The sequence below is a fragment of the Megascapheus bottae genome, chromosome 2, assembly GCF_031878675.1.
Source record: "Megascapheus bottae isolate mThoBot1 chromosome 2, mThoBot2.hap1, whole genome shotgun sequence".
Lineage (NCBI taxonomy): Eukaryota > Metazoa > Chordata > Mammalia > Rodentia > Geomyidae > Megascapheus > Megascapheus bottae.
In genome coordinates, this window is record NC_143510.1 from 2,867,589 (window position 1) to 2,881,556 (window position 13,968).

At 40.6% G+C, this 13,968-nt stretch overlaps 1 protein-coding gene across 6 annotated transcripts in view; it reads left to right on the top strand.

The window, feature by feature from the left end:
- Positions 1-4,089: 4,089 nt before the first annotated feature.
- The window catches only part of LOC150066261 (ATP-binding cassette sub-family D member 2-like), a 48,250-nt gene continuing 38,371 nt past the window's right edge, over positions 4,090-13,968 (top strand). For all 6 annotated transcript variants that reach the window (XM_090319675.1, XM_090319657.1, XM_090319666.1 and 3 more), the window contains exons 1-2: positions 4,090-5,204; positions 7,295-7,475. In XM_090319675.1, coding sequence (XP_090175801.1) covers positions 4,263-5,204; positions 7,295-7,475 — 1,123 coding nt within the window. In that variant the 5' untranslated portion in view covers positions 4,090-4,262. The remainder of the gene's footprint in view (positions 5,205-7,294; positions 7,476-13,968) is intronic.

The following is a 13,968-nucleotide window of genomic DNA, read 5'->3' on the forward strand; positions in this document are numbered from 1 at the left end:
TTACAGTTAACCCTTTTGTGAGTCCCTGTCAGGAATCACAGAATAGATGATTACACTTTACAAGTGTAAGGTTAGTCTAATTTTGCATACACTGAATGCATGATCTGAAAAATCAAAGGTTTTTTTTAAAAATTGTTTTATTTTTAATTTTTACTGTAACCACTAGGACCCCAGATCTCCATATAAAGATTTGGAAATCTTTGATTAAGATAGTGGAGTGTGCTTCTAATATGCCAGCTATCCAAGAGAACTTGCATGAATCCATCACCCGTGTTTTAGCAAATCTAATTAATTGAATGCAAATGAAAAGATCCTTGGATATAATGTGATCACATAGCAAAGATAGAGGGTTTTTATGTTTAATGTTTTTGTTTTATTTATTTAAGTTTAAGAATATTGATATTCAGCTGGTGCTAGTGGCTCCTTCCTATGATTATAGCTACTCAGTAGGCTGAGATGTGAGGATTCTGGGTTCAATATCAGCCTGGACAAAAAATTCCATGAGACTTTTATCTCCGATTAATCAGAGAAAAAGCTGGAAATGGCACTGTGACTCAAGTAATAGAGTGTTAACCTAGAGCAAAAGGAACTCAGGGACAGTACCCAGTGCTACAGGACTGATCCACCCTCCTCCCTTCCCCCACCTAAAATGAACTCGTATTCAAACCAGGCTCAGTAGCTCACTCCTATAATCCTAGCTACTCAGGGGGCTGAGAATTCAGGATCAAAGTTCAAAGCCATCCTGGGCAGGAAGTTGAAGGAGATTTCTACCTCCAATTAACCAGCAAAATGCTGGAAACAGAAGAGTGGCTCATGGGTGAATGACCATCTTGAGTGAAAAAGCTAAGGTAGAGTTCCCTCAGTTCAAGCCCAATATTGGCACTATATCTACCTATCTGTCGATCTATTTCTCTAGCTAACTATCTACAGATATAAATATATGTTTATATGGACATATAGAGCCTATATAGAACTATAGATACATATCTATATTCTCTGTATGGATACCTATCTCTCTCTATAATCTATATTAATATTTATAGAAGTGAGAATAGTTTTTTTAGTCATGACTAAGTGAATCATTAAGATCATCCAACATTAAGCCATGTTCTAGGGCTGGGATGTAGCTCAGTGGCAAATTGCTTGCCTAGTAAGTGCAATATCCTGGGTTCTGTCAACTCTTCCCTCCCATCAGTAATCACTTGTTATTGTCAGTCATCTGACTGCTAGTCAGCAAAGGACCTCAGGCTCTGAGGTCACATCCCCATACACTCTTGCTTGTAATCGCTCTCCATCATCAGTCAGGCCGCGTGCAATACTACCTGCCATGCTCTGTACATCAATATCTAGTGGTTTGCTTCTCCTCATAAACTCCCTTTTACCTGAACTGCATTCTTTACGCAACCCTTATAGGTTTGATTCTCAGTACCAGAAATGAAAAGACAAAACAAAAACAAACTGGGTGATGGTGGCTCACACCTGTAATCCTAACTACTTAGGTGGCTGAAATCTGATGATTGATATTCAAAGACAGCCCAGGCAGCAAAGTCCATGAGACTCTTATCTCCAATAAACAACTCAGAAAAGGCAGGAAGTGGTACTGTGGCTCAATGGTAGAGCCTAGCCTTGAGCACAGATTGGCTCAGGGACAGTGCTTAGGCCCTGAGTTCAAGCCCCAGAACTGGCAAAAAAAAAAAACAAAAACAAAAATAAAACAGTAACAAAATACATGTTTTTGGAAGTGGCACTGTGGCTCAAGTGGCAGAGAGCTAGTCTTGAGCTGAAGGACTAAGCGACAGTGCCCAAACCCAAAGTTCAAGTCCCACAATCCCCCCTCCCGAAAAAAAATTACATGTGTTATATTCTAGCCAGAGGCTCGTTAATTTCTGTCAAGGGTCGGAAGTGACCCTTTATACACTATAGTCTGTTCCATCCACTTAGCTCTGCCAGTATGGCTTCTAAGATGCTGTAGACAAGACTAAGTGGTAGAGGACCTGAGTAACAAGCATAATGACCTAACTTCAAAACCCCAACAGTAAAAGAATCCTTAAGGCCAGGAGTTTGGCCTAGTGGTAGAGTGCTTGCCTGGCATGCATGAAGACCCAGGTTCAATTCCTTGGTACCACATACATAGAAAAAAAACAGAAGTGGTCCTGTGGCTCAAGTAGTAGAGCTCTATCCTTGAGAAAGCCAAGGACAGTGCTCAGGCCCTGAGTTCAAGCCCAGGACTGGCAAAAAAAAAAAGAATTCTTAGAGTGTGCCTGGGGCTGGAATGTAGCTTGGGGGGTAGAATGCTTGCCTAACAGGAGCAAATCTATGGATTTCATCACATGGTATCATTTTCTGTGGACTAGAACTTTGTATGTATGTTGTAGGGGGAAGTAAAGACAGAAAAATATTTTTTTAGATTCAAAATAAATAGACTTACCTAAAAATTGCACTTCACCTGCTGTTAAATGTGAAAAACATGCTTAACTCTTGTGTAGTTGAAGTCTCCTATTAGGGAGATGACTTTAAAAAAAATAAACATGTTTTTTTCAAATAGCTGAAACAAAAAAAATAGGAAGGAGCTATTCGATTATTTCTAATTTTAAACAACACAGAGAAAACAAACTTGCAGGAGACACTGGAGTTCTTGAAATGAATCCAGTTGGTGTTCCAGATGGTTACATTTTTATTATAGTGCCGCCTGCCTCTCAGAGTAAAAGTACAAAGGACGTCAAACTTCAGTCTCCTTTAGTAGAACCTCCCCCCCTAAACAAATACAAGTGCTTACCATCTCTATCCCCTGCTGAAAATAACAGGTAGGAACCTTGAAGGTGGGTATGGTAGCTCAGAAGTGATGGGACAAAGAGTGAACAAATGCAGCAGTGTTACTCACTAGACAGTATGATGAAAATGAACTATACAACTTGTGAGGGAGGAGGGGCGGGGGAAACTAACAGAAAATGAGGGAAGAGGTGATGCATTACCTGACTTAGGTAACTGTAACCTTTCTACACACCATCGTCACAATAACCATCCAAATACAAAGATCATGCTTATTTTAAAGAGGTTTTGTTTTTTTAATTTGAAGACAAGCAAATGCAGGCATGCAGAGGTAAAAGTGGGGTGGGGTGGGTCGGGAATTTGGCCTAGTGGTAGAGTGCTTGCCTAGCATGCACGAAGACCCGGGTTCGATTCCTCGGTACCACATACATAGAAAACAAAAGCCAGAAGTGGTGCTGAGGCTCAAATGGTAGAGCTGTAGCCTTGAAAAAGACCAAGGACAGTGCTCAGGCCCTGAGCTCAAGCCCAGGACTGGCAAAAAGAAAAAAGAAAAAAAAAGGTAAATGTACAGCAAAGACTCTTCTGAGTTCTTTTTTTTTTGGCCAGGCTTGAGCTCAGGACTGAGCACTGTCCTTGATCTTTCTCCAGGCTAGAGCTCTACTACTTGAGCCTCAGCACCACTTCCAGCTTTTTGTTTTCTATGTATGTGGTACCAAGGAATCGAACCCAGGTCTTCCTGCATGGTAGGCAAGTACTCTGCCACTAGGCCAAACTCCTGGCCCTGCTTCTTAGTTGTTTTCTCAACCCCGAAGACTTCCCCCTGTTTATTTGCAGGGAACTTCCTCAGTTACTACTGGTTTCCTGGGGATCCGGGAATCCACGTGAACCCACAGCCACCACCGCATAAGAGAGCATGCACTGCAAAGCCTTTTTTCTCCTGGATGCCATCTCTTCTCCCATGCCCCTCCCCACTTGCCCCTTTCTTGTTGGGCTCTCCTCGCGTGGGTTTTTACATTGTATCTTCTGTCAGTCCTCTCCCTGCTGTCCTCCACCCACCCCCACCCCCAGCTCCGTGCAGCTCAGGTCAATCTTTTCTGCTCAAAGGGGGTCGGGGATGCCTAGAGAAGGGATGGAAGGGCTGTCTGGGCTGAAACTTCAGCGGGTTTCCAAGTGACTTTGGGCAAGGATTCTGAGCGCCTACCGCGCCGTCAGCCAATCAGGGGCCGGGGGCGGAGCTTGGGGGCGGGGCCTGGGCCGCGGGCCGCCAGGGCATGGAGGGATCTTTCCGGCAGGGGAGGCCGGGTTTGCCTGGCTCCCTCACTCCGCGCAGGCAGCTGAGCGAAGGGGGGGCCAGGCTCGCCTGGGAGGAGGCCGGCGGCTCGCTGCGGGATGCTGGAGGCCGCGCTGCAGCACTGGCCGGCGCTCCTGCGGAGCGGGGCGGCTTGAGAGGAACGCCTTTGTGGCTCGGGCTGCAGGCAGGGTCGCCGGGGACGATGATCCCGCTGCTGCACGCCGCGGCGCCCGGCCGGGCCAGGTGGACCCGCTCCGGGGCGGTCAAGCGGGCCGCCTGCCTGGTGGCCGCGGCATATGCGCTGAGGACGGTCGGTCCCGTGGTTGGCCGGCGCTTGGCGCGGTCGGGCCCCGGCGGGAAGAGCCGAGCCGCCCGCGGGCCCGCGGGGGACCCGTCGAGGCTGCAGGGCGCAGGGGCGGCGGGCAGGAAGCCCGCGCCAGGGCTGAACGCCGATTTTTTCAGGCAGCTGCTGCAACTTCGCAAGATTCTCTTCCCCAGAGTGGTGACCACGGAAACCGGGTGGCTGTGCCTGCACTCGGTGGCTCTGGTCTCCAGGACCTTCCTGTCCATCTCCGTGGCCGGTCTGGACGGGAAGATCGTCAAGAGCATCGTGGAGAAGCAGCCCCGGGCTTTCATCCTCAAACTGATCAAGTGGCTCCTGATCGCCATTCCAGCCACCTTGGTCCACAGCGCCATCCGGTACCTGGAGTGCAAACTGGCCTTGGCGTTCCGGACGCGTCTGGTAGACCACGCGTATAAGACCTACTTCGCCAATCAGACCTATTACAAGGTGATCGACATGGACGGGAGGCTCACCAATCCCGACCAGTCGCTCACCGAGGACATCATGATGTTCTCCCAGTCCGTGGCTCACCTGTATTCCAATCTGACCAAGCCCATTCTGGACGTCATCCTCACCTCCTACACCCTCATCCGGACCGCGGTGTCCCGGGGAGCCAGCCCCATGGAACCCACCCTCCTATCGGGACTCGTGGTCTATGCCACGGCTAAAGTGTTGAAAACCTGCTCTCCCAAATTTGGCAAGTTGGTGGCCAAAGAGGCTCACAGGAAAGGCTATCTGCGCTATGTGCACTCTAGAATTATAGCCAATGTGGAAGAAATTGCTTTCTACAGAGGCCATAAGGTAAGGTGGAATGGAAGGTGATGGGTGAAACGGGAGACGGTTCAAGCAGCCTCTGCAGCAGTAAATGCCATCTGTTGTATTGGGTTTTTCACCACCGGTGGTGGTTGATGTTATTCCATACCCTCAAATGACATTGTTCAACTTTTATCTAATGTATGTGGAATAGAATGACTCCATTTGTTCACCTTTTATGTATTCTTGTCCTTCCCTAACCTCTCCCCCCCCCCCAAAAAAACCCTAAAAAAAAAACCCTAAAAAAAACGCAAACCAAGCAACCAACCCACGCTTCAGCTTCCTGGTATTCATTTTGTTAAGCAGTTAAGCTGCTCAGAGGAGTGACACCATTCGACTCTTCTTAGCTTAACATCCTTTGGTCAACTTGTTTGTGTAGATACGCATACAGCCCTGTCTTGTCTGCGTTTTCATATATGTTTGTATTTTCTACATAGAGATAAGACATGGGCCCTTTGTCTTTCTGGTGTACTTCAGATAGACCTCCTTCCTTAGAACTTTAGATCCCTTTGATATTTAAATTTCTAGTAAAGCTGAAGACCTTGTGGTCCTTTTGAAATCACAGCTGTTAAAGAATTATAAACGGCCAACTTTTCTCGTTTCACTAGAATAGTTTCAATAGAAGGTCTACATCGTTTCAGTTATGCAGACAGAAGCAAAAATGGTCTCCAAAGCATTGTCTCTAAACTTTAAGTACTAACTTGGTAAGTGGTTCTAGTGTGTGTGAAAGAAATTGGTAGGTGAAAACTAAGAGGAAATACGTACTTGGAAACTCCTTTGCGTGGATGGCAAACGTAGCTTGGTATTAGGCTTGGTTGGTGTTGCTCCTTCAACGTTCAAGAGAAGGGTTCCATGCTTTCACGTGGGAGTTTTGACAATTCTGGGGTCTGCTCAATGATGGAGCCCCCAAGTCCTAGGAAATGTGTGTGTGTGTGGGGGGGTATAGAATGACATTTCCATTACTCTTAGTTCTTGCTCAGCACCAAATTCTGACACATACAAAAAGAGGACGTGAAATGAAATATTGCAGCCCAAAAGCTGCAACTAAAGAGGAAGCAAGTGAGGAGGAAGCGGTTATGTAGGATGTTACCTTTCAGTCCTGAAGATGTCAGTCACTGCAGGCCCTTCAAACAATTAGCACAATTACATAAACCTGTCATGCCTGGTGGGCACCTCAGAATGGATGTGACTAGAGCAAGCATTTTGGAGGGGTTACATCTGATATCTGATTACAGATGAGCTGGCAAATTAAATATTGAGGTATTCTAAATCAGAAGATGATAATTTAAGTATCAGGTTGATTTGTTTACTTTTTAGTGTAGCAATAAAGATCTGTTTAACAAAATCAGTCGAAAGAAAAAGTTTCAATGTTAGGACCTCTACTCCTGCTTGGAAATTGGCCTCATATATTGTATTACTGCTGATGTGTTTTTGTTTTTGAATCATTGAACTTGATGATGTAAATTGCAGTCTGTTGTAAGTTTCTTGCACAAAAGACCATGGAGCTAATTAAAGATGTCTAATTATATATACATATTGTCATGTGATTGTTTTTAGATACTTTTGGAGTGTTTGAGAATAATTTGCCTCTGTTTATTTGGGTCTTAGAGAATATAATGTAATCTTAACATCATAGAATTTGAAGCAGCAATTATAATTTGTGTATGTAGACATACTTGTATATATATGTATTTATATATTTACGCACATATACATACAGACAGATAACTATATCTCTCTAGTAGTGTTGAGATTGAACCCAGGGTCTCATATTTGCTAGTCAAGTGCTTTACCACTGAGCTCAACCCTCAGTTCACTAGTATATATTTCACCATATTAACATATTATCATTATATTTATGAAATGGCATGTTTTAAAAATAACACATATATAACCCAAACTAAATAATGCCTAATTCTAAGAGTAATCTGCATTTACTGGTAGACTTCACCCATAATGTTTACTGTAGTACTCAGAATGATTTAGTATGTCCAGAACATTCAGAGAAAAATCGTCCATTGCAGTCAATTTATTTTGCAGCTATTGCTGGATTAATTCTTATCTCTTTCCCTCTATAGGTAGAAATGAAGCAACTCCAGCAATGTTACCAAGCTTTAGCAGATCAGATGAACCTGATTCTGTCCAAACGCTTATGGTACATCATGATAGAGCAGTTCTTGATGAAGTATGTGTGGAGCAGCTGTGGACTGATTATGGTGGCCATACCTATTATCACTGCAACTGGCTTTGCAGATGGTGGTAATGAAACTTATACTTAATATTAAATATAGAGTGAACATGATATCTCTTGAAGCTATCCAGTTTGGCTAGTTTTGTGAGTGAAACCATATACAGAGTCATCTCTCTGTGCTTATTGGTAGTCAGAAACAATGCCAGACAATATTCAGTAATGAGACCAGCAATGTGTGTGTGTGTGTGTGTGTGTGTGTGTGTGTGTGTGTGTGTGTGTGTGAAATCTGGAATATTCAGAGATCTCGATGCAATGTTGATGGCAGTCTGCCGTGAGCAACCTTAATTCATGCTCTAATTTTTTTAGTTTGCATTTCAATTTAAGTTACCGTTAGAAAGAATTGAAATACAAGTTCTCCTTGTGTTTAATTCTTTATAGTCCAGTCATATAAGTTTAAATAATACATTAATAACATGTATTAATAATAATATAAATACTCGATAACTCAATATTCCCATGAAAAGTAGGTTGGAATATTAGACAACCACAAGTCTTGTTTCAGAGTATGCTAACATCATGACCTTCCGTCTCTGCAGCTTGCTGATTACACAGATAATCTTCTTTGTGGCATGCTTTGTGCTTCTTTTGAAGCAGGGTACTCAACTATCACTGCCTCAGAAATCTCTGCAAACATTTTCCATCCTTTGGAATAACTAAGAAATGTAAGGACAAGAGATAAACAGGGAATACATTATACAGTCCTCTGAAGACAATTTGGGTCTTCATTGTCTGAACAGAGAGGAATTATAGTCATAACTCCATATCCATGGTGGGCATTCAAGAATTCAACCAACTAAAGATAAAAAAAATACTTGAAAAATAAGTAAGTTTGATTTATATAGCCTGATACCATGGTTCATACCTGTAATCCTAAGATCTAGAGGATCCTGTTTCAAGGCCAACTCAGGCAAAAAGTTCATAAGATACCATCTCAACCAATAAAAAACTGGATGTAGTGGTATGCTTGTCATCCCACTAATGGTAGGAAACATAAAATAGGTAGATTACAGTCCAGACTAGCATAGGCAAAAAAAAGTAAGACCCTATCTCAAAAGTAACCAAAGCACAAAGGGCTGTAGGCATGGCTCATTAAGTTAAACTTCCTCCCTCATTAGTACAAGGTCTTTAATTAAAAACCTAGCTCCACCATCAAAAGAAAAAACATAGAAATTTTTATCTATAATGAGTATGTATAAGTAGCTTGTATGATGTTAAACATAACATAGTATAACACTACCTTTATTATTTAGACATTATAAATAATATAGATGTAATTTAAAGTATATAAGAGGATGTAAGTTATAAACAATTAATGCAGCATTTTCTATATGAGACTTGTGCACCTGTGGACTTATGTATTCTCAGGAGTAGGTTCTTGAAACCAATCCGTCTTCATCCCCCTGGGGATACCAAAGGATTAATGTATTTGAAGAAGCAATATTTTCTTCTCTTCTCCCTCTCTTCTTTCAAAACCACTTGACTGAAATTGACCATGGCATCAGGGAGTCAGGAAAAAGCATAAGCCTTACTTTGAATGAAACATTTCTGTTCAGATGATGGCTCCAGTTCTTCCTATTAAGAACTTCTTCGTTGTATTAATTAAAACTCGATAAGGTACAGACCATGTGGTACTATTGATATACAGTAACAGTTACTAATTAGAAAACAAAAGACAACATGGAGAATAATGTGAAAGAAGCCACACTATTTTAGTGACTTATCACGCACTATTAAAGACTAACAATATGATGAAACTGAATTAAAATTAAAACAAGTAAAAATAATATTTAGTGTTCCAAAACAGTGCTTCAGCCCTGTAACCAATTTTTACAAAAACTTGTCAAATCTGAGTCATTCCTCTACTAAAAATGTTTGGCTTAGTTAACTAGGATGTGATACAAATATATGTAATATATGTATATATGCATATATATCACACATCTAAATTTCCTAATAGACAACTGAAGAATTAAATTTTATCTGTTTTTACGTATTGAAACTATGCCAGAGGGAAAAAAAGGTATCATTTAAAAAGTGTCCTGATACTGGGACCTGAAGATCAATGTTCAAAGACTACATAGGCAGAAAAGTCTGCAGAGTTTTATCTCGAATTAACCACCAAAAGAGTTGGAAGTAGTATGGTTCACGTGGTAGCTTTAAGTGAGAAGAAGCCAAACGAGAACCCAAGGCCCAGTGCTTAAGACCTAGTACTAGCATACACAAAACATATTGTTAGTACTTGTATTTTACACATTCACCTTTCATAAGTAAAAGAGTATTGGAGAGGAGAAAGACACTTAAAAACTTAAGGTTCTAAAATTAGTCTTACTAAGATATTTGGTAACATAGCCTTTCAAAAGTCATTTCTTACACTGATATTCTTTAAAATGTTTGAGATATGGGCCAGGAGTTTGGCCTAGTGGTTAAAGTGCTTGTCTAGCATGCACGAAGACCCAGGTTCGATTCCTTGGTACCACATACATAGAAAAAAGCCAGAAGTGGTGCTGAGGCTCAAGTGGTAGAGCTCTAACCTTGAGAAAATCCAAGGACAGTGCTCAGGCCCTGAGCTCAAGCCCAGGAGTGGCAAAAAAAAAGTTTGAGATATTATGTATGATAAAGGCAATTCCAAGACAAGATTATAACGAAGTACTGTTAGCAGTGTTTGCTCTTATTAGAATACCCTGGGGTATCCAACACAGAATAGAGAAAATGCATCTATTAATGGTGACAAATTAACCCCATAGAGACTAGTAAAAAGTAAACAACTTGTGCAGAGAATCTAACAAGCTTGGTTAACAAGATGCAATAGGATGTTTAAAAATAAATCCTACCAATCCTGAAAATATCATATTAAAGGAAGGGTTTTAGATTGAAATTGTAAGTGAAACAAAGTATTTCTTGAAATTTCTCTTAAAAGAAAAAAATACATATAGAGAAGAGCAATGCAAACTTCGTATGTAAGAAAAAAATGAAATCATATGACAATATTTGGAAATATGCTTTAATATTTTTATATTTAAAGATATATGTGTTTACAATGTTTGTGCATATGTATATATTTTACTACATACATTTTACCTACACTGGCCTAACACATGAAGATATTATTTCACTCAGACAAACTATTTTTTCCATATATTTTTATTGTAATTAATAGAAGGGTTACATTATATTCACCAGATAGAAAGAAGGTGCATTACTTCACAAACATTGATACCCTTTCTCATGCCTTGGTCCCTGTTTCCCCCCCCCAAGACAAAATATTTTTTGCGGGACTCTTACTTGGCATTTCAAGGTGAATACTCTATCACTTATACTAATGCCTTCAGTTAATTGAAGGTAAGGATCACATAGACATTATTTTTTTGGTCTGGGTTGACTTCAAGCCTGAATCCTCAAATCTCATGCTCTTCAGTAGCTGGGTATACAGTTGTGAGCCACCAATGCAACGTAAGTTAAAATGATGACTTATTTCAGAAGTTTTATATCTTGGAATTATATACCATATTTCCTAATCTAGTGAAGACTAGATTAGACTAAATTTACCTTCATGTCCTTTATGTTAGAGATGAAGTACACTAAAGTATATATTTTAAGGCAAAAAGCAATGGAAAATGAGTCAGTCAGAAAAAAAGAGCAAAGAGAAAATAAAGGAGGAATGGAAAAAGCAAGAGTGGGAAGCACACCACTGTTCCAATCTTGGTCTGCTAGTTCTCATCATTCATCCTTGGGGTGTTCTGCTTGGGAGGCCGTGGCTTTGGGCAGATCATTTGTTTTTTGTTTCAGTTTTAAAGATTAAAATCACATATGTAAAGCTTAGAACAGTGCCTGGCTCCTAGAAGATGCTCAATAGATGGTTGCTGACATGATTAGCTTTTTGCCACACCTTGCTACAGATGCTTATCAAGTAGGGAAAAAAGCACCTAAGGTATTGATCTTTATATCTAAGCAACTGGCTGTCTCTGTGATGTGTGAGTGTGAACTGGCACAGCAGGAGTGAATGAGAGACTCTGCTCCCAGAAATGGAGCCTGTATCCTCCCTAGAACCATGGGTGATGTTCTTACTTTTAAAATGCACCTTCAACATTGCTTGTTTAGTATCACTTCTCTATTCTGTCTCATAATCCAATAACAAATAAGTAAAATATATTGTGGGCAATTTGAATATATAGTAATTACATCTGTATTAAACAGTTACCATGGCATTAATGATGAGTACATTACATGTGTGCTGATCCTGGGGCTTGAACTCAGGATCTGAGCACTGTTTCTAAGCTTTTGTGCTTAAGGATAGCACCCTACCACTAGACCACTTCTGACTGGTGAATAATTGGAGATAACAGTGACATTGACTTCTCTGAATGGGCCGACTTCAAACCAAGATCCTCAGCTCTCATCCTCTTAAGTAGCTAAGATTACAAGTATGAGCTACCAGTCCCCTGCTTTCAGAGACTTTCTTTTAAAGCTGGGATTAGCTAAGCATATAAGTCATTACAGTTGCTCCTAGTACAACATATGTGCTAACAAGCAAATATGTCACTAACATGAGCCATACCAACACCCCAGAACATTCCATGAGCCTTCCCCAACCCCTGCTAGCTCCCCACACCTCCACCCAGCCACAGCCAAGGTATTCACCGAGCTGACTTTCTCACCAGTGATTATATTTGCTGGCTTTTCAACTTTATTTAAATACTATTATAACTATGTGTTCTTTAGGTACTAGCTTTTTTCCCCTCAACATTATTTTTATGAGATTCATCAGTGTTATTGAGAATAACTCAAATTCCTCTGTTCTCACCACTAATACATTTATTCCTATTTTACTATTTTTATCTTGAGGATAGACATTTACATCATATCCAATTTTGAGAATATTAGTACCAGTCCAGGGACTTGAACTCAAAGCCTGGCCACTGTCCTTGGATACTTTTGCTCAAGCTAGCACTCTGCCAGTTGAGTGAGCCACAGAGCCGCTTCTGGCCCTTTCTGTATATTTGGTACCGGGAATCAAACCCAGGGCTTTGTGCGTGGTAGGCAAGCATTCTACCACTAGGCTACACTCCCAGCCCCTAATGAATAGTATGTACTTTATTTTGTGCCTTCATCTGCTAGACTATGCTATAAAAGTAGTCAGTGTCAGTGATTTTGTTAGTCTTTTCTAAAATAGCTTTTCCAGTGTACATTCCAATGAACAGAATGGGAAAGTTTCTTTGTCATTATTTGATATTGTCTCTCTTTTTTGTTGTAGACATTCTTACCACCATATAGTCTTATACTCTGAATAAAGGAAGTACTTTGGCACGTGTGTGTGTGTGTGTGTGTGTGTGTGTGTGTGTGTGTGTGTGTGTATTTTGTGAGGATACTAGGGATTCACCTATGCACTCTGTTACTTGAACCAGCCCCTATTGTGTTGGCTATCCTCAGGTAGAATCTCATTTTATGTCTGAGCTGGCCTGGGCTGTGATCCTCCTATTTGTGCTTCCCTGTGCCCAGCCACTGGTTGAGATAGAGGCTTATAAAATTCTCTGTGCCTAGACTGGCACTGAACCACAATATCCAGAGTTCTGCTTCCCAAGATAGCTAGCATTACAAACCTGGGCTCGTGTGCTTGGCTCACTGAGGCCGCCTATATTGTGAAGTGTCTCTTGTGCCTAGTTTTAATGTTTATCTGTCAAATTTATTATGTAATGTAGACGTCTTCTGCTAGAATTGTATACTTGTATACTTCACACACATAATCTCAGTGTCATTTCCTACTCTTAAGTTTTCTTATTGCTATTGATAGTGTCTAAAGGAAGTTTATAATTTATTGGTACTTTTCTTTGTGATTGGTAGTTTTATATCTTAGTTAAGAAATATTTGCCTAACCAAAGGTCATAAATGTTTTCCTATTTTATGTTCTAGAAATTTAGTTGGTTTTTCATTTCACATTTAGATCTTTAGACCATTTAGAATTGATAATTACATATGGCATGAGTTAAAGCTATATTTTTGAGATTCATCAAGATGACAAAGACAAAAAGCAAACAATGATTATAAGTCAAATTATAAGTCAAAAAAGTACAGAGGAATCATATTACTTTATATTAAAAACTAAGGTACGTAATTTCTAGAACAGTTAAAGCTTTGTAAAATGATGGAATAGAAAGTATAGAATTCTCCAATATCCTCTTTCTAGTTTTTTCCTCTGTTCTTTACATCCTATCTTAATGTGGAATATTTGTTGTATGGAATATTTATTATAAAGGAAGAACCAAGGCCTGGACTTGGCCTAGTGGTGGAGTGCTCACTTAGCATGCATGAAGCTCTGGGTTCAATTCCTTGGTACCATGTACATGAAAAAACCAGAAGTAGCACTGTGGCCTAAGTGGTAGGGCGCTAGCCTTGAGCAAAAAGTGTCCAAGGACAGATCCTAAGCCCTGAGTTCAAGCACCAGGACTGGAAAAAAAGATGAACCAATATTTGTATAATATTAACTAAAATCTATAGGTTCCATTA